General features: G+C 41.2%; 2 protein-coding genes across 2 annotated transcripts in view; one reads left to right on the top strand and one right to left on the bottom strand.

The window, feature by feature from the left end:
• LOC144707924 (L-ascorbate oxidase homolog) overlaps positions 1–1,858 on the bottom strand; it is a 4,663-nt gene extending 2,805 nt beyond the window's left edge. Inside the window, exons 1-5 of the mRNA XM_078581201.1 lie at positions 1,542–1,858; positions 1,363–1,472; positions 845–1,115; positions 401–503; positions 1–323 (exon numbers count right to left, since the gene is read on the bottom strand). The exon at positions 1–323 is cut by the window's left edge and continues 23 nt beyond it. Of these exons, the coding sequence (XP_078437327.1) occupies positions 1–323; positions 401–503; positions 845–1,115; positions 1,363–1,472; positions 1,542–1,706 (972 nt within the window). The 5' untranslated portion in view covers positions 1,707–1,858. The remainder of the gene's footprint in view (positions 324–400; positions 504–844; positions 1,116–1,362; positions 1,473–1,541) is intronic.
• A 5,609-nt stretch (positions 1,859–7,467) lies between these two features.
• CRR2 (Tetratricopeptide repeat (TPR)-like superfamily protein) lies at positions 7,468–9,610 on the top strand. Its single transcript, XM_078581120.1, has one exon. It carries the CDS (start codon positions 7,501–7,503, stop codon positions 9,448–9,450), a length of 1,950 nt encoding a protein of 649 aa, XP_078437246.1. The 5' UTR covers positions 7,468–7,500; the 3' UTR covers positions 9,451–9,610.
• Positions 9,611–23,986: the final 14,376 nt, after the last annotated feature.

The following is a 23,986-nucleotide window of genomic DNA, read 5'->3' as shown; positions in this document are numbered from 1 at the left end:
TGAATAATCGATCTGGACGGTAGGGCCCGGGGGAGGCAGGCCTCTGACCCTGGTGGAGGACCCTCTGTAGTGCAGCACCGCCGTGGTGGTAAGCACGGTGCTCGTGAACCGGCTGGAAACAGCGATGAAGTAATCGCGAATCGGCTGGTCCGCCGTCACCAGAACCGAATAAGACTGACCCAGATGAACATCCAACGAGGAATAACAATTCTGAACCGTATGCGACCCCTCCACCTCCACCAACTTCATTTTGTGCCCTTCAAATCTCACGTTTATCGACTGCGTCAAACCCACGTTCGATATTCGAAATCTGTACGTCTTCCCTGAGACGAAAAACGATAATTTAGCGAATAATTTTTATCAGAGCGTGAGCGAATGATTAAAACAATGGCAAAGTCACCTTTCTCGACGGTGAATGTGTTGGCGTTCCTGCCTCGCCCGTTGATCAGAATTCCATCGGGGAATGGAAGGTTCTTCCCGCTGTCTAGAATAGCCTTCAAGGACTGCACGTCAAGGATATTGAAGTTAATCGCTTTCTACGGTGCTAAGAGCTGTAATTGATATGAAGGGCGCTACTTCTCTTCTTAAATCTTTCTCGCCTTTCAGACCACTTGTTGGAGTTAAACTTAACCGACTTCTGCGCTAAAAGCTACAGCAGATAAGAAGAGCGTTACTTCTCTTCTTAAATCTTTCTCATCGTTCAGACCACTTGTTGGAGTTAAACTAAAACAGCTTCTATGCTAAAAGCTACATCAGGTATGAAGGGCGAAACTTCTCCTCTCAAAAAATTTCGTTTTAATATCCTATCATTATGCTAAAAGCTAGAGATAGTCATGGAGCTTACGCTGTGATTGGCCTTGAACCAGTCGCCGGCGAGAATGGTGAAGTCATAAGTAGGAGAGGGAAACGGAACGGGGATTCTTGGGCGACTGAAAATTCTTATGCTGCCGAACGCGCCGGCGGCCTTGTGGAAAGCCAGAGAGGGAAAGTAGAAGAAGCTCCCAATCTGGTCCTTCACTTGAAGCACGTAGGTGAAATTCCTCCCCGGAGGAATGGGGCAGGCAGTCCCATACACTCCGTCCTGCCATGAGTTTCTTCTTTGTTGTATGCCGTTCCTGCAACAAAGAACACCGACGGTTCAGCGAATCGAAGTTACTAAACGGCGATTTTGTCTTTGCCATTGAATAAGTGATAATACGAATCGATGTTCTTGCGCCGTTTTGACTGGGCTTTTTCCTTACTACAGCTTTCAGTCATGGGCAATTCTAACAATGCGGATAGGGAAAGCTCAAAGAAAACAATCAAAGAAAGACAAAGAATCGTAAAGTTTCAAACCCGAGAAACGCGGTAAAGAAGACTGACCAAGAGATGAGAAACGGCTCCGTCAGATTGTTGAAGACATGAATAATCAAGTTGTCATTGGTGATGGCGTCGATTTGCGGACCGGGGAACTGCCCATTGATCAGAATCCCCTACACGTCCAAGAACACACGTGAATTAAAAAACCCATCTGGCAAAGAGAAACACGAGGAAAACCGCACCTGCTGCTTCACGCCGAGCGGATCGATATCGCCGTAGCTGACCTTCCAGGTGAAGAACCGGTAGGGATTGTCTGAGAAGCAGGGAACGGCGAAAAGAAGAGCGAAGAGAACGCAACAGACTAAAATCTTGATCGAGTCGGCCTTCGCCGCGCAATGCCCACCCATTTCCTTCCTCCCTCCCTCCTCTGATCTGAACTTCACTCTTCAAAGAAAGCAAAACTAACAAGAGAGAGAGAGAGAGAGACGAAGAGAATGTGAAGAGAAGAAGAGAAGGCTCTCTAAGAAGAGTGCCCGAAAAGCGCAGAAACAGAGAAAGGTGATATTCTGCTATTTCTTTGGTTGGTGTAGTATCGGTGATAATTATGAAAAATGGCAAGTAAGTGGAAGGAGTCACCGTCCGCTTTGCCGCGACTTGATTTTCAGCGGCGTTCAGGAGAAAACGCGTGGTGGGTTTTCGGTGAATTGTGAATGAATGGCGGTGGCCTGACAGTACAGAAGATATGCCCGTGAACTTGTAAATTATAATACTGATCATATGGCGCCGCCGTGGAATGAACTCACGAATCACGGAAGATCGATGGAGAAAGTCGTGAGCTTTTACAACTTTCTCCCACTATCTTCATACCACTCGTTTGATTTCAATAATGGCATTCTTGTCGCCATGATTGTATGCCATTTGGTAGAGGCGATAGTTGATGAAGTCAACTATCACCTCTACCATTTAATATAAAGATAACTTTCACTGCATATGTATCTCATACTTTTTATTTCAAATGTTAGAGCTGGCTGCCTCAAGAAACTCTTTTACTAATAAAGTAAACTAAAGTGAAAGTTAGGTGAAATCATATATTGTTGGGAACGCAGGCTGATTCCCCATTCCATGTGAATAGGCATGAATATAAACAAATAATGAATCAAAGTTAATTCTCTTGTTAAAATATACAAATCATCTTATTGGGTATAAGGTATTCCGTAATAATTTACAAAAAAAATCATCATTACTCCAACGTTTTACATGGGTATTTTGTAACATTGAATTAGGGGAAATCATATATTGTTGTGCATAAATGGTTGGGTTAGCTTTGTCATTTGTTGAAATATCGTATTAAAGGAAATATTTATAAAATGGGGAACCTTTGCCTTTGCCAAAGAGCCTACACTTTTACCTCAGTTTCTACTTCAGCATGTGCTAATTTTTGGTAAAGTCAAGCCTAAGGGGATTAAAAATGTATATTAAAAATTTCCTAAAAACTTTTGGTAAAGTATATTAAAAAGTGAACCAGTGACAAAAATGTATCATCAACTTTGATCATGGTGTAAAACTTTCTTGAAATCATATTTAACCATTGCCACTGAAAATTATAGATATTAGATGTCCAAAAATAATAAATATTATTATATATTGGGAATTGAGATAGATAAGTGAAAGAGAATATTGTGGGTAAATTCTGCCTAATAAAAGAGGGGAGGTCAAACCAATACATTGAGATTTAGTCAGTTAAAATCAAATTTATTAACCTATATGTGTTATTACTATACATGGAATAGAAACAAAGATAGGGTGGACTTATGAGCATAGAATGCTCCATTCCATTCCTTGAGCATAGAAGAGTTCAATGGGACATGATACTCTCCCCTTGCATATAGAATACCCCATAGTACAGAGAACCAACCCCCCCTCCTCCAAACAGTGCTGGAGCCCCATCTCAGAACCTCTAAGCGCATAAAGTTCCCCTTCTCCCCTTGGAACCCTTCTCCCTATGCCTAACATATCCCCTGATCTCAATGTGTTGAAGCACTCATGTGCTGAATCCCCCCACACACAGTTGAACACCGCCAACCTACCCTCTGGTTGCATAGGAAATGATGGAATCATATAGCTTATAAGTGACTCATGCATCCACATATATTTTCCATTCATTAGTATAAATCATATTAGATTTGATATATCTGATGTCAGAGGTAATTGAATGCCTTGATTGAAGAAGCCATAGGGACATTCCCTAATAGATATTTGCTAACCTCTCATACGAAATTCAAATCCCCAACTAGGAATAGAGGGAGATCAAACACCCTAGGGTAATCCCATGCATGTCGAATTAGATCTTCCGATAGAGCCTCACATTCTTGGTTTAAATGCAAAGTATACGCAATTCAAAGTGCGATTGGCTTGCAGCTGATAACTAAAGAAACATATAAAAATTTTAAGTAACTCGATGCCTTTCACATTCTTATTTTTATCTAAATTATCCTATATACACATTATTGAAACTGAATATGAATTATATATTTATTAAACAACTTCTATTTTTTCCTGATTCAACGGTATTTTAACAGAACTTTTACACTAATTTCATAAATAAATTAATTTTATAATTCAAAGAAATATACATGTGGATGTATTTAAATATATTTGGTGTTTTTGTATATTTCAATGAAATTCTGGATTTTACCAATTTTTTGATAAATTCATTTGAATATTTTAATGTTTTTCTTGAATTTTTCTGGTTTTCCTAAAAATTCATGCCATGATAGCAATCCGCCACAAGGGTCAAGGAGTAGGGAGAAAACTAAATATTTAAGCATGATCCAACTCCAAATCCCAACTCTAGATCAAAAACGATTTTGGGCTCTTTCAGGGCAGTTGTATATTTTCTTCCCCTTTTTATAGTATATATAATCTATAAATAGCTCCCCTCCTTGTGACGGACGCATCATTGGATTTTTCTCCTAATTAGAATTAACAGAGTGATTTGCTTATTCAAAATCTTATTTGGCTCCATTCTTGCATTCCAAGATAGGAGGATCAATGGACTAACATTCTGATCAAGACTCACGAAGAGTAAACACCAATTGGCCTGTGGGGAACACGACACAGGAAACAAGGTTAGTGTGATATTCACTCTTTTTGGTTCCCTGTTTGCCATTTTGATATGTTATCGTTGATAACCTAGGTTTTCACCATCAGGCATACCACCAACAAATCTGTCGTTCATTTCTTTATTCACCCCCATCTCCGTCAAATGTATAATCCTCATAACTTGCTCTTCTCTTCGCTATGCTTTGCATATCTACATTTAGCTTCACTGCAACTACAATCGTAAAACTCATCCAGTCATTCCATTCATGCCACTACTATCAACCAGCATGCATTGCTGAAGAAGTTCCAGTTAAGGACTTTAATTAGAATTAATTAGTCTATCCCGCTATAAAATTAGAAAGAAATCCCAAAAATATTCTATAACATTAGATATATATATAAGGTTAATTAGGATACATATATTTCCCTACTTCATAAAGTTATTTTAATTGGTCTTAGCTAGTTTTTCTTTCACTAAATTAGTTTTACCTCCTAAAAAGTAATAAATATCATAAAGTAGAAATTAGCAATAAAATACGCTGAAATGAGTACTTTCTCCTTGTGGAGTTCATCCTTATTCGCTCTATGTTCATAAGAATATTTAAGTAAATCCAAATATTTAAATATTTAGGTATGAATCAGAAGCCCTAAATGACATATTACTCCCTTCAGTGATAATTTCTGGTTTATGAGCACACACATAGTACCTTCCAAAGGATAATTTGGGCTCCTTCAGCAAGTAAATCTAGGGAATAATCATTGGTCCAAAATCACCATATCTTATTTCATAGGGTTACTATCGATATTATCCATTCCAAACTTTCCCAATAGGGGTATAGTACCATTCTCTTGATTCAGAGGTTCAATATGCCCAACTTCTTATAGATTGTGCTTATTGATGAGGATGATGAGATTAGATGGTTTGATAAGGTCGTCCAATCTTTTACATATCCAAAAAGTCTTGGAATGATATAATATTATAGACCTGATTGTTATGACCTCAATCAGAATGTGGTAGATGTGTTGGAGTGTCTCTAATTGATAATGAGGTAAGCAGGGCTATAAGTGTTAGAATCATCCGAGGAGGGATAGATCACTAGGATCCCATTAAGAAAGCATGTGTATATTTTCCCATCAAAAACAAATTACCAGTTACTTCTATTTGTGTCAAAAACTAAAAAAATATAAAACTCTTCAATAAAAAAATAAATAAAAATCTGACCATAAATATATAAAAATCTCTCTAGAAAATGAGGAAGAAGAGGATTAAGAAATTCTCTTTACAACTATATTTAAATAAAAATCCCCAAACAACAAAAACATTACAAGTAAAGAATAATCTGAAAATAAGCCACCAAGAAACTATAACATTTATCAATAAATGAAGAAACATCTGCCTAATAAATTCTCATCAGTGGTTCATAATAGATAAATAAAAGAAAACTATCTCATTTAAGGAGAGGATGGAAGAGGAATAGACTACTAGGATCCTAGCAAGAAGGCATAGATGTATTTTCCCTAGAAAACATCATCAGGTACTTCTATAGGTGTCAACAGCTACTTAAAAATTATAAAATCAGTCAATATTATATATTTGGCAGTAAAAAACAAAAATCTCACTAGAAAATGATACATCAGAGGAGTAAGCCATCCTCTTCTCAACTATATCTAAATAAAAATCTGTAAATGAAGGAAACTTTACAAGTGAAGAAAAATCTGTAGCATTTATAAATAAATGAATAAATAGCTGCCCAACAAATTCTCATCTCATAGTTGATAAATAGAAGAAAAATATCTCATTAAGAATAGAATTGTTCAATAAAAAATAAAAATCTGACCATAAAAAAATACAAACCTCAGAAGAAAATGAGATAAAAGAATAAGCCATCCTCTTCCCAGCTATATATAAATTAAAATATGACCATAAAAGAATAAAAATCTCACTAGAAAATGAGATATCAGAGGAGTTAGCCATTTTCTTCCCAACTATATGCAAATAAATTCTGTAAACAAAGAAAACTTTACAATCGAAGAAAAATTTGCCCTAGAAATTCTCATCAGTAGTTCATATTTGACAATAAAAGAAAAACTATACCATTTAAGGAGAGGATAGAATTATTCACTAAAAAATAAAAATCTGACCATAAAAAAATAAAAACCTCACTTGAAAATGAGATAAAAGAGGCGTACGCCATGTTCTTCCCAATTATATGCAAATAAAAATCTGTAAATGAAGAAAGTGTGTGACATTTATCAATAAAAAATAAAAAGAAAACCATCTCACATTTGAGAAATAAAAGAAAACTATCTCATTTAAGGAAATGATAGAATTGTTCCATAAAAAATAAAAAACTCACTAGAAAAAGGGATATCATAGGAGTAAGCCATTATTTTCCCAACTATATGTAAATAAAAATCTGACCATATGAAAATAAAAAATTTACTAGAAAATGAGATAGGAGAGTAGTAAGACATCCTCTACCCAAGTACATGTTAATAAAAATCTGACCATTAAAAATGGGATATCAGAGGAGTAAGCCATCCTCTTCCCAATTATAAGTAAATAAAAATCTGACCATAAGAAAATTAAAAATTTACTAGAAAATGTGATATGAGAGGAGTAAGCCATGCTCTTCCCAAGTATATGCAAATAAAAATCTTAAAATAAAGAAAAATCTGTAATTTTGATCAACAAGTGAAGAAAAACCTGCCCAATAAATCCTCACCAGTGGCTCACATTTGACAAATAAAAGAAAAAAACTATCTCATTTAAGGAGACCAAAGAATTGTTTTATAAAAAATAAAAAATCCCTCTTGAAATGGGATATCGGAGGAGTAAGCCATCCTCTTCCAACTGTATGCAAATTAAAATTTGCAAACAGACGAAAAAAATTTTTAGTACAAAATGAGATTGAAGAGGAGTAAGACATTCTCTTTCCAACTATATGTTAATAAAAATCTGACCATAAAAAATCTCACTTAGAAAATGGAATTCTCACCAGTGGTTCATACTTGACAAATAAAAGAGGAAAAAAAAAACTATCTCCTTTAAGGAGAGGATAGAAGAGGAATAATAGACCATCTCCTCCTCAAGCGGCCATGTGGGCTTCTTGCTGCTCTCACCTCCACCACCGGCCTCCCCTCGTCTATCAAAGCCCCCATCTCCTCCGCGCCTCCGCCGTCTCCCCTTCAAAACCCACCAGCCAAAACCGCGCTATCCAATCCCTCTGCCTTCGCGGCCAGCTCCGCCAAGCTCTTCTCCTCCTCGACCGAGAACCCGCCCCCAGCCAGCGCACCTTCGAAGCCCTCATCCTCTCCTGCGCTCGCCATGGCGACCCAGAATCGAGCTCTCTCAGCAGCCTCGTCTACCGCCGCCTCGTCCACGAAGGCCTCGACCAAGACCCATTTCTCCGAACCAGGCTCATCGAGATGTACTCCCAACTCGGGTCCCTCTCCGATGCCCGCCACGTGTTCGACGAAACGCGTGACAGGACCATCTTCGTCTGGAACGCGATCCTCAGAGCTCTGGCCATGGCTGACTGCGGGGAGGAGGTTTTCCCTCTCCTGAGGAAGATGGGGGAAGAGGGGAATCAGCCGGATAGCTTCACTCTCACTTGCGTGCTGAAGGCCTGCGTGGCTCGGTCGTCGCGGGCGGACCTCGCGTCGGCGAGGGTGAAGCAGGTCCATGCATTCGCCGTCCGGCAGGGATTGAGCTCCCGGGTTCACGTCGCCACCGCCCTCGTCGACGTCTACGCGAAGCTCGGGGAGCTTGCGCTTGCCCAAGCCGTGTTTGAGGGAATTCCCGAGAAGAACGTCGTCTCCTGGAGCGCCATGATCGGGTGCTACGCGAGGAACGAGATGGGTTTCGAGGCAATTGAGCTGTTCAGGGAGATGGTGGGCTGTGGGGAGGCGGCGGCGCCGAACCCAGTGACGATGGTCGCCGTGCTGCAGGCCTGTGGCAGCCTGGCGGCGCTCGAGCAGGGCAGGGCGGTCCATGGCTTCGTCCTCCGCCAGCGCCTGGATGGAATTCTCCCTGTTGGCAATGCCCTCATTGCCATGTACGCGAGATGCGGGCGGCTGGATGCTGCTCGGCGCACCTTCACAGCCATTGGTGCTCGCCGAGACGTTGTCTCATGGAATTCCCTCATCGCCGGTTGTGCTGCCCACGGCCTCGGTGGCGACGCCCTCCGTCTATTTGAGGAAATGCTGAGTGCTGGTGTTCAGCCGAGCTCGCTTACCTTTGTGAGTTTGCTTGGTGCCTGCAGCCACGGCGGACTGGTGGAGGAGGGGAGGAGGATCTTCAATTCTATGGCGAGTAAGCATGGGGTGGCACCGCAGGCGGAGCACCATGCCTGCATGGTGGACATGCTCGGTCGAGCCGGCGAGCTCGAGGCAGCGGCCCGAGTCGTCGAGGAGATGAGAATTGAGCCTGGGCCAACAGTCTGGGGTGCCCTGCTCGGCGCCTGCAGGATCCACAGCCAAGTGGAGCTCGCCGAGCGCGCGTGCGCAAGGCTCTTCAAGCTGGAGCCATGTAATGCAGGGAATTACGCCGTCCTTGCCGGCATCTATGCCGGTGCCGGGTTGTGGCCGGAGGTGGCAAGGGTGAGGAAGATGATGGAGGCCAAGGCCCTGGTGAAGCTCCCCGGCCGGAGCTGGATCGAGATCGGCCGACATGCCCTCCTCTTTGTGGCAGCAGAGGGGAATTCTCAGGGGGATCAGCTCCAGACATTTGTCTGCAAGCTTGCGGCGGAGATGAAGAGCTCTGTAGGGTATGTGCCGGAGACGAGGGCAGTGATCTACGACTTAAGGGAAGAGGAGAAGGAGAGGATCTTGCTGGGGCACAGTGAGAAGCTGGCTCTGGCATTTGGACTGATCAATTCTGGTCCTGGAGAGGTGATCCGCATTACCAAGAACCTGAGGCTCTGTGAGGATTGCCATTCATTCACCAAATTTGTCTCCAAGTTCACCAAGAGGGAGATTCTTGTGCGGGATGTGAACCGGTTCCACCATTTCCGTGATGGTCAGTGCTCCTGCTGTGACTACTGGTGACATCTAGGTGCACCATGCCGGTGTAGAGAGAGAGAGATGCCTATTTTAATGAGAGGCTGTACATTCATTTATCTCTTCCACCCCTCCATGATGTATGTAGAGTTGACACTTTTTCACACAGAAACGGATGGATGGCTTGAATTCTGCCTCCATTTCTCAAGGAGAAGGATATCGGAGATGGTGATGATGGTGATGATAGTAAAAAAGCATTTACTCGTTTCATATGCTGCTGCAGGCATTATTAGAAAGAATACTTGCCATGAAAATTGAAATCATTAATGATATATTATGTTGAGCTCCAGACTTTGTAGCATCTCATTAGTGTTATACCAGTTTCTTTGAGTCTACATACTTTGTTTCGGCCATCTTGGAGTTTATTTTAATTTATCTAATTGGACCCTAATCAGCATAGAGACCCTCTGATGGCGTAGCCCTCAAGTTATCTAGTTATTTTTTTGTTTTTCTAAGTCTAGGTTAAAATTCCCTGTTTTCGCTTATGGTTTTTCCTTTGTAAACCAAGGGGACTATATATAGGACCCCTAGGGCAAGAGCAAGAACAAGTCCATTTGAATTTTTGGAAAAGAAAGCCCCATCCCGTTTTCGTGTGAGAAGAAGAGAGAAAGAGGGTGAGAGAGAGTAGGGCGGAACGGAACGGGGCCGACTTGGCCGCCCGTCCCGTTCCGCCCCCCACCCTCCCTCCTGTTCCGTCGGCCTCACCCAACGAAACCCTAGGCAGCCGCAGCCGCCGTCGCCGCCGGGATCCTGGGTCTCAGGCCCGTCGCCCGCCCACGGGGCTGCCCCCACCTCGCGGAGCCGCCGCCTCTGCCGCGCGGGAGCGCCGCTCGCCGCGCGGCCTGCTGCTCGAGGCGCCCGCCGCCGCCTCACGCGCCCGCGCCGCCTCGCCCGCGCGCCCGCGCCGCCGCGCGCCTCGCCGCGCGCCCGCGCCGCCTTGCAGCGCCCGCGCGCGCCTCGCCGCGCCGCGCCCCTCGGCGGCCGTAAGCCGCTGTATCGTTCGCCGCCGTATCGTTTGACAAGCGGGATGTGCAGTCCAAGATAAACGTCCCCGAGAAGGACCGACGTACCCACGCTCCCGCCGCAGGACGTCGACAGCGTCCGTCCTGCATCACCCTCTCAGCTCAGTTTATTATATTTCAATTTGTGACAACCTAAGAGTACAAAAAAAATCGATGTGGAGGAGTCCTTCAAGAAACTATTTGTGACAACAACCAATGGAAGAACGAGAGGTAAATCTGACCCCTTCAAGAATTCCCATTTGGATACTTATACAGAAACTTTTAGCACTTGGTGATCATTGACTGTTCAGTGTGTATTTTCTTCTGTCACCAATTATGGAAGGAAAATATGCATACATATCGACAGAGGAACAGGTCAAGTGACTTATGCGGTCAAATCTGTTCACTAAGCATCATAAAGTTATGTCATTAATTTAAAATACCCCTGATCAGAACTCTAGTCTATCCCAAAATTTAATGATAACTCATACGTTGAATGATCTGCTCAAAATAAGGTTAACCATTATAAACCATTCCTTCATGACCAAAAAACTCAGAAAATAGTTGACATTTTAAAGCATAAAAACACATCAAATCTGAAACTTTCAGTAAAATGTGTATCATCAGTAAAATTCAAAGATTACTCTGATATGATTTCATTATGAACATAACATTCTGAAGTCTCATACAGATGGATTAGTCAATATTAGGGGTACTAAATACTTTTGAGTGATAAAATATAGTGATAAACTAAAGTTTCTGGTTTCAGTTTAAAGAAAAAAGTTATTGCATTCTGATAAGCCAAAAATAGGGGTAAAATTATGTGGTTTTTAGCCCTTGTCGTTGTCAATAAAATTTATAAAACCTCACTTAAGATGCACATGATGAGTGAAGGTATCGTCCAAGGGAGGCTAGTAAGGAGTTCAATTCAATGATTTTCTATAATTAAGACCACTTAATCTTCAATGTGGAGCAATTTAGCCTAATTGGAAAGAATATTGAGAAAGGGAGGTAGAGTAGATGAGAAGAGTAGAAGAATTTAGGGGACTCTAAGTTGAATTAGTTGACCCAAAGAAGAGGATTAAGGAATTCACTTTAGAGGGAATTAAGAAGAAGGTTTTTACTTGGTTTGTTTGTTTTGCAGATTAACTAAGTCAGAACTGATTACAACACTATTTGATAAAGATAAAAGAAACTAAAGTTTTAATGCACTTGAATTCAAAGTTAAATTTTTTTAGAGTTTTTTTTTCTTTGGGAGTGCAGTTGAATGCCTAGTTAAATCCCTCAATTTTTTCTCTCAATATTGTACATGCCGCTCAAGCCAAGCGATTTAGAAGTTCAGATCAGAATCAAGAAGAAGAAACAAGAAATTGAACTAATTTCATTCAAAATGCAACAAACTTCAAATACAATGAAGGGAAATGTACCAAACAAGTTGATCCAGGTTGGGGCTCCTCTCTGTCTTGCAGCTGTGCTAGATAACCATCAAGAATGACCCCCTCCTCTCAAAATTTGGCTTTTATACCTAGGTAAAATGGCAAAAATTACCATTTTACCCCTAATGAGTAATTAAATTTTATCTATCAATGCAGGATTGATCTCAATAATCCAACCATAAAGATAGAATTAGGGGATCAAGACGAGAAAATCCATAAAAAATCATCTCAATCGGACTTCTGGATTGAAAGTTATGAATAAATGAATTTAAACCAATATTAGCCCTTAGATTAAATTCATTTATTTAATTTCCTTTTCTTCTAACCGCTCGCTGACGTGTCGCTTTTTCATTGGCAGCGACGTTTCAACTTCTCTAGGCGGGAGTCTTCTCGTTGCGCCACGTACCCCCTGGCGAAAAATAGAAATAAACAAAAGAAAGGTAAAAAAGATTATGCGTATACATGGAGCATGCACGGAGCGCATGGTTTTCTCGCCGTGCGGACTAATCCGCATGCGCCACGTCACTGCCCGTGCGTGCGCGTCGCACGCGCCACGTGGGCGATGAACTTACCTGCCGGAGCTAACCCCTCTTCAAGCCCCATCGGATTCTCATCCGACGGCCACGATAGCGCCACGTCGACGCGCGAGAGATTCTTTGCCTCTTTTTTCGACAAAGCCCTTCATAAAACTTGAAATTGCGCCCTGAAATATTTGTGTATATATCCTTTCCTCATTCTCTCCCTCCGTTTTTTTTAAAACATTAAAACAATTAATAAACTATTTGCAATAAAACCCTGGACTATTTTAAATCATATCTTTACGCCTGCAGTCACGACCGAGAGCTGTTTTCAGGGTCTTTTGCAACAAAACTTTGCAAAAAAACCCTTCAAAGTTCAAATATTATGTCAATACTTTTTTTCTCTTATAAATATATCTTTTTTTCTTAGAATAAATGCATTTCCTCTTCAAATAAATCTCAGAAAAATCCTAAAAATTCGTAAAAAATTCTACAAAATTCTATAAAATTCATTGATTCATCCCCAAACTGATAAATCTCGAAATGAAATATTAAACTTGCCATTTTCATTCAAAAATAGTTATTTCGAGCTCCAATAAATCTTTTAAAATTCATAGAATTAACAGAAAATTAGGGAAAAATCATAAATCACTTACAAAATAATATTTTCATGTAAATATATGATAACAACCCCATTTTAAGCTCTTTAAATGCATAAAATTGTGCTAATAACATGAAATAAAGACCGAATTTAGGGTGTTATCACTTTCTCAATATATTTTACCGAGAATTTAATTACAGAGAATTTAGATTGAAATGGATTATGTCAATGACAACTCAGAAAGAGTGAATTTACTTGAGGGAAAATTATTTTAAGGGTTGAATCCACGGAGAATTTAGATTGAATTGCAGCGTGCATTTATTGCACGAAAAAGACAATGTAAGTTGCCTTGAGCCACCCGCGCCATGTACTTTAATTTTATAATTTTATAATTTTATAATTTTATAATTTTATAATTTTATAATTTTATAATTTTATAATTTTATAATTTTATAATTTTATAATTTTATAATTTTATAATTTTATAATTTTACAATTTTAGAATTTTATTATTTTACAATTTAATAATTTTACAATTTTATAATATTTACTGGTTTTATGATTTATAGATCTACTATTTGTCTAACCCTTGTATAGAGGTTTATTTTGTTCTGATAAACCTGTTCCTTACACACTATGATATGTGGGGGTATATCTTTGATTATCAGGCTTTTTACGTTCTTATTCCCCTATACCTATGTTAGAATCAGAAAGTGTCAAAGTGGGTTATTTCGAGATGTACCCCCTCGTATCATAGGGTAGAAGATACAACTTTATAAGAACAAAACAGGCCATAGAACAAGGTTTTAACATAGTAGCAAAACGTTTTTGTAGAAATAGGTAATTTTTCAAAAATATGAAAAATAATGAAAAATGACAAAAAATGAAAAAAGTATAAGAAACTTGCTCTGAAACTTATATGATTCACCCTATGATATGTGTCTCATATAAGAAACTTGCCCTTGTAAAAATAGGGATTTACTTAACCCCGAGTAAACGAGCTCGAGGTAGCACTTCCAAACAAGAAAGGCCTCACACCCAAGGACTGAGGTGTTCTCAATCGGCAAAGCCTCTCTAAGGTGTTCTCAATCGGCGAAGCCTCTTAGGGTAGAGCTGTTCTCAATCGGCGAAGCCTCCTAGTATTGAGGTGTTCTCAATTGGCGAAGCCTCACACCCACCCATGGACAGAGGTGTTCTCAATCTGCGAAGCCTCCAAGGACAGACCAGAGGAGTTCTCAATCGGTGAAGCCTTAGTGGACTGACGAGTTCTCAATCGGTGAAGCCTCACACCCAAGACTTGCTAGCTCATTTTATCTTTTATTTAATTTTAATTTCTATTTTTATTTTTTTATTTTATAATTTTATAACTTTATGATTATTTTTATTTGTTGTTATTTTTAATTTTTTTTGTTTTTTTATTTTATTTACTGGTTTTACATTTTTTATAAAACTAGTATATGTCAAATCTTGTATAGAGGCTTATTTTGTTCCGATAAACCCGTTCCTTACACCCTATGATATGTGGGGGTATATCTTTGATTATCTCCCTTTTTATATCCTCATTCCTCAATACCAATATTAAAATTCTATTAAGTGTATTTTCTGCCATATTTATCCTATAATGAGTCGAATGATTATCACAGCCAATCATTCACCCAAATTTGAGCGGACTGATGTGTTGTTGTTTAAATTTGCTAAATACATTTTTAAGTGCCAAACAAAATCGTAAAATATGTTCTATTAACTCTAAAAAATTATTTCTTGGCGATATAGCGGTCAGAAAATTATAAACAAAAATATGGAAAGTTTCATAAAAATTAGTAAATGCCTTAACAGCCTCTAGCCAAGTATTCTATGCCCTGTAAAAATTAATCTTTCAATGCACTAAGTTTGTAAGAGAGATAGAGTGACAAAGAAGAGAGAGAAAGCGGAGAAAGGGCATTACAGAGAGACTAAAAGAGACTAACAGAGAGAAAGTGCAAGAGAAAGTGAGCGAGAAAAAAGTGTACCAGTGCGTGGCCACTGTCGTTGCTCCCGGGGCCGATTAGCCCTCCCCCAGGTAGATGCCGACTTCAACAAGAGAGAGCGACAGCTAGATCGAGCCACAAGTAGAGAGCGAGCGAGGGTTTGTGCGAGAGAGAACTTGTTAGACTGTGTGAGAGAGAGTTTGTCATAGAGATAGAAAGAGAGTTTGTAAGAGAGAGAGAGAAAGAGCGATTGCTAGAGCGAGCCACAAACAAAGAGCGAGTGTGGGTTTCTGTGTGTGAGAGAGAGTTCGTTAGAGTGTGCGAGAGAGAGTTCGTTAGAGAGATAGAGAGAGCGGGATAGAGAGAGAGAGAGAGAGAGACCAACAGAGAGACGGATAGAGAGACAGATAGACACAGAGAGAGGGAGGGACAAAGGATGAAACAGATAAAAAGAGAAAGGTAAAGGACCACACAGAGAGAGAGAGAAGAACAAGTAGAAGATAGAAAGCAGAGCAAGAGCGAGATTGGAGGAGCAAATTAGCCAGTGAGAGACCAAGCGAGGGAAAAAGATCCTGAATACAATATTAGGAGAGGAGTGAGGGAAAGACAAAGACAGAATAATTGTGACAGAAAGAGTGCAAAAAAGAGTGACAGAGAAAGAGAAAAAAAGGCGAGATTGAGAGAAAGAGAGAGAGACCGAAAGAGAAATAAAGGGAGCATGAGAGAGAATACTCGAGAGAAGAGAACAAGGTTGGGATAGAAGATGAAAGAGATCTCGAGAGAGAAAAGGGAGAGTGAGAGAGCCATATGAAGATAGAAGGAGAGATAGGGAACTGGAGAGCGAAAACAAAAGAGATCCAGACCGAGATAGAATAGTAGAGATCGACCAAAAAGGTAGAACGCGACGAGGAGAAAAAAATGATAGATTCAAACAGACAGAATGAGAGGTTAAGAGAAAAAAAGGAGCGAGCAAAAGAGAGAAATCAGAGAGAGCGGGAGAGATGCATTGAGAAAGACAGACAGGGCAAGAGAAAGGTGAAGGAAGACACGAAGAGGGAGAAATAGAGACAGAATTGAAAAGAATTCCTGACAGAGGTTGGAGAGAAGGTAGAAGAATCGAAGAGAGGAAGAAGAAGACACCAAGAAGAGAGATGGAGATTAGATCATTGTATTCCGCAAATCATTCAGCTTACATGGGTTTAATATTTATAGCGTAATATCATAGCCGTAATATAGAAAGTTACCATTTTAATTATATAACCGTTGTAACATATACAACGGTTATATATTTGAATAGGTCGATTTAATCTCAACCGTTATAATATACCACCGTTGATAAAAGACCCAGAAAGAACGAATAATGAGAAAATGCATTTATTGACATGACATTTATTTCTTCGTCGAACCGTCGCACCTTGGTTCATTCTTTAAGAACCTTCTACTGCTCCAAGCTCGCACTTGTTTCAGAACCGGAAAATCAAAAGTGGAATTCTTTAACTTAATAACTGACTTTTCTTCTTCATTCGCTTTCTTTGCTCCCGCTCCTAAGCGCGTCGTGCCTTCATCTTAATCTGAACGCTCGTAAACTCGCTTCTGCTCCTGCTCCTCGCGCCTTTTTCTTTCTAACAAACATTAGATTAGAAATCAAAAGAAAAGTTCTGTTAGGTTCTGGTGCCGCAGTCTTTGCTGTTATAACGGATCTATTAAATCCTGACCATTATAATGAAGTGAGTGCACTGATCTCAACCGTTGAGTCAATCTCGTGCTCTCTCTATCTACGATTTGATCCTAACATTCTAGGATTAATCCTGACCCTCTATATTTAATCCTAAACTATCTTTGAACCTATATTTGATCCTATCCACTAATTCTCAAACGAGTATATGATATGTATTTATTTCATTACTAACTAATCTTGATTACTCCCTATTCGGCTGGCCTCTGATTTGGGTGAGTTGGCGCACTTGGTGCTGACTGCTTAACAAGAATGACATTAAGAAACAAAGACATGGATCAAGCGACCGAGTAGATAGAGAGATATAAAGACTGAGAAGAGAGAGAGACATAGAGCAAGACGGAGGTAGAGAGAGAGAATGAGGTAGAGAGAGAGAGATAGAGACACCGAGCAGAGAGAGAAAGCTGGAGAGATTGAGGAGAGAGATATGGAGAGACCGAGGAGAGAGAGAGCTGGAGACTTAGAGGAGAGACAGATGGAGAGACCAGGTAGAGAGAGAGAAAGGAGGAGAGAGAGACCGAGGTAGACAAAGAGAGAGACTGAGCTAGAGAGAGAGACACTGAGGTAGAGAGACGGAGATAGAGAGACGCTGGACCCCTAATGGGCCGCCCATTTCGAGCCGCCCAAGGGCCCTACAGAGAGAGAGAGAAGTAAATGAGAGAGACCCTGAGAGAGAGAGACCTAGAGAGACTAAACGAGAGAAAGACAAAGAGAGAGACCTAGAGAGATGTATAGGGAACGACAGACTGATTGAGAGACGGAGACAGCGAAATCAAGAGAGACATTGAGAGAGAGAGAGAGAGACGGAGATAGCAAAGAGAGAGAGAGAGCGAGAGAGACATTGAGAAAGGAAGAGAGAGAGAGAGAGAGATAGGGAGCCAATGCATGAAAGAGACCGTGAGAGAGAGATAGTGAGTGAGTGAGAGATAGTGAGTGAGTGAGAGAAGAGAGGGAGTGAGTGCATGAAAGAAATCATGATAGAGAGAGAGAGAGCTTGTGAGAGAGACAGAAAGTGAGACTGAGAGAGAGAGTGAGGGAGGGCTGTAGAGAAAGAGAGTGAAATCGAGAGAGAAAGAGAAAGAGAGAGAAACGGAGTAAGAAAGAGAGAGAGAGAGAGAGAGAGAGAGAGAGAGAGAGACACGGAGTGAGAAAGAGAGTGAGAGTGAGTGAGTGAGAGAGAGACACGGAGTGAGAGAGAGAAATAGAGAGAGACCTGGAGAGAGATAAAGAGAAAACGAGAGTGACAGAGAGAGATAGGCACCTGGAGAGAGATATAGAGAAAGTTAGACTGAAAGAGAGACCTGGAGAGAGATACACAAAAAGTGAGACTGAGAGAAACCGCAGAAAATACTACGCTATTAATTACTACACTATTTACTACTACGTTATTAATTACCTCAGTTATCACAATCACACGTTCAGTGTGCTACTGAGAAAAAGGGAAAAAAGGAAATAAGAACATACCCATACCAGAAGCGCCATCAAGGAGTAGAAGCCCGCAACAGCGTACATCTGATGATCCAGCCCAATGCCCCCTACAGAATGATATCTGTACATGGAATACGGTTGTTTATATACCCAACACCCCTTAACATTCAATTAAGCAATAACACAACGAATGTATTTTAACCTAACACTGGGTAAGCAAACAAACACAACAGATGCTTTTTAACCGAACACTAATTAAGCAAACAAACACAGCGGATGCTTTTTAACCTATCCCTGGATATGCAAACAAACACAACGGATGCTTTTTAACCTAACACTAGTAAAGCAATCAAACACAACGCATATTTTTTAACCTCACACTAGTTAAGCAAACAAACCCAACGGATGCTTTTAAACCTAACGTTGGTTAAGCAATCAAACACAACGGATATTTTTTAACCTAACGTTGGTTAAGCAAACAAACACACCGGATGTTTTTTAACCTAACACTAGTTAAGAAAACAAACACAATGGATCTTTTTAAACCTAAAGCTGGTTAAGCAATCAAACACAACTGATTTTTTTAACCCAACGATAGTTAAGCAATCAAACACAACGGATATTTTTTAACCTCTGGTTAAGCAAACAAACACAACAGATGTTTTTTAACCTAACAATGGTTAAGCAAACAAACACAACGGATGCTTTTTAATCGAACACTGGTTAAGAAAACAAACACAAGGGATCTTTTTTAACCTAACGCTGGTTAAGCAATCAAACACAACTGATATATTTTAACCTAAAACTGATTAAGCAAACAAACACAACGGAAGTTTTTTAACCTAATAATGGTTAAGCAAACAAACATAATGATTTATTTTAACCTAATGCTGGTAATACAATTAAACACAACAGATGCTTTTTAATCTAACGCTGGTTAAGCAAACAAACACGACGGATCTTTTTAAACCTCACGCTGGTTAAGCAAACAAACATGACGGATATTTTTTATGGCATATTTAACCCCGTATTGTATTGTACAGTTGTAGTCTACTCCCCTCTCTCTCTGGTTGTTCCTTTGTGGCCATCACTCACGCGAGAGATGGATCAGCGGTTGGGAGGAGCAACGACGACAACGCTTCTCCAGTTTGTTTCTTTGTCGCTCCTTCTCGCCCTCTCTCTGATGCTCTCTATATCTTGATCTATCTATTCTCTCTCAATTTTGCGCTTACGCTCTCTCTATTTCTATCTTTATCTCTCTCACTCTCGCTCTCAAGATCTCTCTCTCTCTCTATTTCTCTCTTAATCTCGCTCTCTCTCTCTCTATTTTCTCTTAATCACGCTCTCTCTCTATTTCTCTCTTAATCACGCTCTCTCTCTCATTCCTCTCTCTCTATTTCTCTCTTAATCACACTTTCCCTCTCTCTCTATTTCTCTCTTAATCATGCTCTCTCTCTCTATTTCTCTCTTAATCACGCTTTCTCTCTCTCTATTTCTCTCTTAATCACGCTTTCTCTCTCTCTATTTCTCTCTTAATCACGCTCTTACGATCTCTCTATATATATTTCTCTCTTAATCACGCATTCTCTCTTTCTATATACTAGTAGGGCCCGCTCGCAATGCTCGCTTCGGGTGGAGAGAGAAGAGATAGAAAGCAGGGCTGTACTCATTCAGGGAGATAATTAAAAATCCCATCTTCAGCCACTCAGACAAACCACACAGATCTGAAGCTTCTAGACAGATGACAGCGAAGGAAAAAAACGAAGGCTCTTTTGTTTGGATTACATGCCTGGGGTAGCATAGAAGATGAGTGGCGGAGCCAACCTCACTTGGTCCCTATGCGACATTTTCGCCCATTCATTCTTTGCATCGATGCTTCTCGCCTCCGCTGCCGCCAACAAAATTCTGTGATTCAGATCCGCCAAGAGAATTATCTGGCTGCTACATTAAGAAGAATTATTTGAAATAAAGTAGAGTATAATTAAGTAGAGTATAAGAATTTATAAGGACAATAGCAATCAATTTAAGTTTGGTAGCAGGCAAGGATGAAAGGGCGCCTAAATCACGCTCTCTCTCTCTATTTCTCTCTTAATCACGCTTTCACTGTCTCTCTCGTTTAATCTCTCTCTCTGTTCCTCGTTTAGGCTCTCTCTTACGCTCTCTCTCTCTCTCTCAATTCCTTCTTGAATCTCTCTCTCTCTCACGCTCTCTCTCTCTATTCCTCCTTTAACCTCTCCCTCTCATGCTCTATCTCTATTTCCTCTCTTAATCTCTCTCTCACGCTCTCGCTCTATTCCTCTTTGAATCTCTCTCTCTCTTGCGCTCTCTCTCTCTATTCCTCTCTAATCTCTCTCTCACGCTCTCTCTCTATTCCTCTTTGAATCTCTCTCTCTCTCACGCTCTCTCTCTATTCCTCTTTGAATCTCTCTCTCTCTCACGCTCTCTCTCTATTCCTCTTTGAATCTCTCTCTCTCTCACGCTCTCTCTCTATTCCTCTTTGAATCTCTCTCTCTCTCTCACGCTCTCTCTCTATTCCTCTTTAAATCTCTGTCTCACGCTCTCTCTCAATTCCTTTTCTAATATCTGTCTCATGCTCTCTATCGCTCTATTTCTCTTTAAATCTGTGTCTCACGCTCTCTCTCTCTCTCTACTCTTTAAATATCTGTCTCACGCTCTCTCTCTCTATTCCTCTTTTAATCTCTCTCTCACGCTCTCTCTCTCTCTATTCCTCTTTTAGTCTCTCTCTGACGCTCTCTCTCTCTATTCTTCTTTTAATCTCTCTCACGCTCTCTCTCTCTATTCCTCTTTTAATCTCTCTCACGCTCTCTCTCTCTATTCCTCTTTTAATCTCTCTCTCACACTCTCTCTCTCTATTCTTCTTTTAATCTCTCTCACGCTCTCTCTCTCTCTATTCCTCTTTTAATCTCTCTCTCACGCTCTCTTTCTCTCTATTCCTCTTTTAATCTCTCTCTCGCGCTCTATCTCTCTCTCTATTCCTCTTTTAATCTCTCTCTCTCTCTATTCTTCTTTTAATCTCTTTCTCACGCTCTCTCTCTATATTCTTCTTTTAATCTCTTTCTCACGCTCTCTATCTATATTCTTCTTTTAATCTCTCTCTCACGCTCTCTCTCTCTCTCTTCTTCTTTTAATCTCTCTCTCACGCTCTCTCTCTCTCTTTATTCTTCTTTTAATCTCTCTCTCACGCTTTCTTTCTCTTTAAATCTCTCTGTCTCTCTCACGCCCTCTCTCTCTCTATCTCTCTCATACTGTAGCTCGCACGCACTGTTTCTATTTTCTATGTTAATCTCTTTCTCAAGCTCTCTCTCTCTCTTTCTATTTCTCTCTTAATCCCTCTCTCTCACGCCTTCGCTCTTCCTATTTCTCCTATAATCTTTTCTCTTTCTCTCTTTCTCTCTCTCTCTCTCTCCATTTCTTTCTTATTCCCTCTCTCTCACGCTCTCTCTCTAGCCCTATTTCTCTCTCTCTCTCTCTCTCTCTCTCTCTCTCTCTCTCTCTCTCTCTCTCTCTCTCTCACGCTCCCAATAAAATGAGAAGAAAGAAGTTGAAAATTAGTATGGAGAATACTTGGAGTAACAAAAATTCCGAAAAACCATTTAACTTCTACACTAATTTTTAAATTTTGATGCTTATAAAACTCTGAAATTAAATTTATGCCTCTACGTAAATTAAATGATTACACAATATTGTTGCCAACTATAAATCCAAATAACAACATGAAACAGCCTTGACATTTATAGAGACCAAGGTAGAGGGATAGAGACCGAAGCAGAGAAAGAGACCGAGGTAGAGAGAGAGAGAGACCGAAGAAGAGAGAGAGAGACCGAGGAGAGAGATAGAGAGAGTGAGACCGAGGTAGAGAGAGATGGAGAGACCGAGGTTGAAAGAGAGAGACCGATGTAGAGAGAGAGAGAGAGAGAGAAAGAGATCGAGGTAAAGAGAGGCCCCGAGGCGGAAAGAGGGAGATAGAGACATAGAGGTAGAGAGAGAGACCCCGATGTAGAGAGAGGGAGAAAGAGACACCGAGGTAGGGAGAGAGAGACTGATGTAGAGAGAGGGAGATAGAGACACCAAGGTAGAGAGAGAGAGACCGAGGTAGAGAGACATAGAGACTGAAGTAGAGAGAGAGAGAGATCGAGAGACCGAGGAGAGAGAGAGCTAAAGACTCGGAGGAGAGAGAGATAAAGAGACCATGTAGAAAGAGAGATGGAGAGACAGAGGTAGAGAGAGAGACTGAGGAGAGAGAGAATGAGACCGAGGAGAGAGAGAGAAAGACCGAGCATGAGAGAGACACCGAGGTAGAGATAGAGATGGAGAGACTGAGGTGGAGGGAGGGAGATCAAGGAGAGAGAAATAGAGACCACGGTAGAGAGAGAGCGAGACCGAGGTAGGGAGAGAAAAAGAGACAGAGACCGAGGTAGAGAGATAGAGATACAGAGGAGAGAGAGAGAGAGAGAGCGAGACCGAGGTAGAGAGAGATGGAGAGATCGAGGAGAGAGAAATGGAGAGACCAAGGAGAGAGAGATGGAGAGACTGAGGAGAGAGAGAGAGAGATAGACCGAGGTAGAGAGACAGAGGAGAGACAGAGAGCGAGACCGAGGTTGAGAGAGCGACAGAGACCGAGATAGAGAGAGAGAGGCCGAGGTAGAGAGAGAGACCGAGATAGAGAGAGAGAGGCCGAGGTAGAGAGAGATATAGAGACTAAAGTAGAGAGAGAGAGATGGAGAGGTCGAGGAAGAGAGAGGGATGGAGAGACCAAGGTAGAAAAGAGAGATGGAGAGGCCTAGGTAGAGAGAGGGAGATGGAGATAGGGAAGGACACGGTCTGACCGAACTTCGGTCAGACCGTATCGAACCCGACCGTCGGTCAGCCTTTTTAGGGCTGACCGAACCTTCCGGTGCGGGTCCAGTTCGCACCTCGAACCGGACCGAAGACCGATACTCTCTCTCTCACTTGTTCCCTCTCCCTCTCCCCCTCTCTCCTACTGTTCTCTCTCTCGTTCTTTCTCCCTCTCTTTTTCGTCCTCTCGACCTCAATCCCGCTCGTTCTCTCTCTCTCTCTCTGTCGTCCTTGTTCCCTCTCGCCCGCGCGTTCTCTCTCCCTCTATCTCTCTATCTCTCTCTCGTTCCCTCTCCCTGTTGAGGAGTCTTGGAAACCTGCTACAGTGAGCAGCGGGCGATAGGGACTTAATCAATATTAGATAGTAATAATCCTTAAACATATTATACTCGTTAGAGACATAGAGGATAGGATTAAATGTAGGATCAAACATAGATTAGGATGAAAGATAGATTGTAGGATTCAACCGTAGACAGGAATGTACCGACGGCCACAATCAGTGCGCCTGTATCCGTTATAACGGACAGGATTAGACCGTGAACCGACAGCCACGATCACTGCACCTGTATCCGTTATAACGGACAGGATTAGATCGTGAACTGACGGCCACGATCAGTGCGCCTGTATCCGTTATAACGGACAGGATTAGATCGTGGCCAACGGCTCCTTATTCAAACAGATTATAGCCATTAAGGATCTGTTACAACGGCTATAATCAACCCAAAATATCTACTATACGGTATCATATATATATGATTAATCCTCACCAATGTAAGCATGGTGGAATAATAACGATTCTTAATCACTTAGTTTGGGTGTTCAGATCTTCTTCTCTCCCACTGCTTCTCCTCCACTCTCGCTTCTCTTCTCTTACTACTCTCGTTCGTCATTCTTCCTCGCTGTCTCAACATCTCTCTCTCTCTGTCGTCCTCGTTCCCTCTCACCCCCGCGTTCTCTCTCCCTCTCTCTCCCTCTCTCTCT

This window comes from Wolffia australiana, chromosome 9 (genome assembly GCF_029677425.1).
Source record: "Wolffia australiana isolate 7733 chromosome 9, ASM2967742v1".
In the NCBI taxonomy this organism is placed as follows: Eukaryota; Viridiplantae; Streptophyta; class Magnoliopsida; order Alismatales; family Araceae; genus Wolffia; species Wolffia australiana.
Note: the sequence above shows the minus strand (reverse complement) of the source record. Positions and strands in the feature narration are given on the sequence as shown.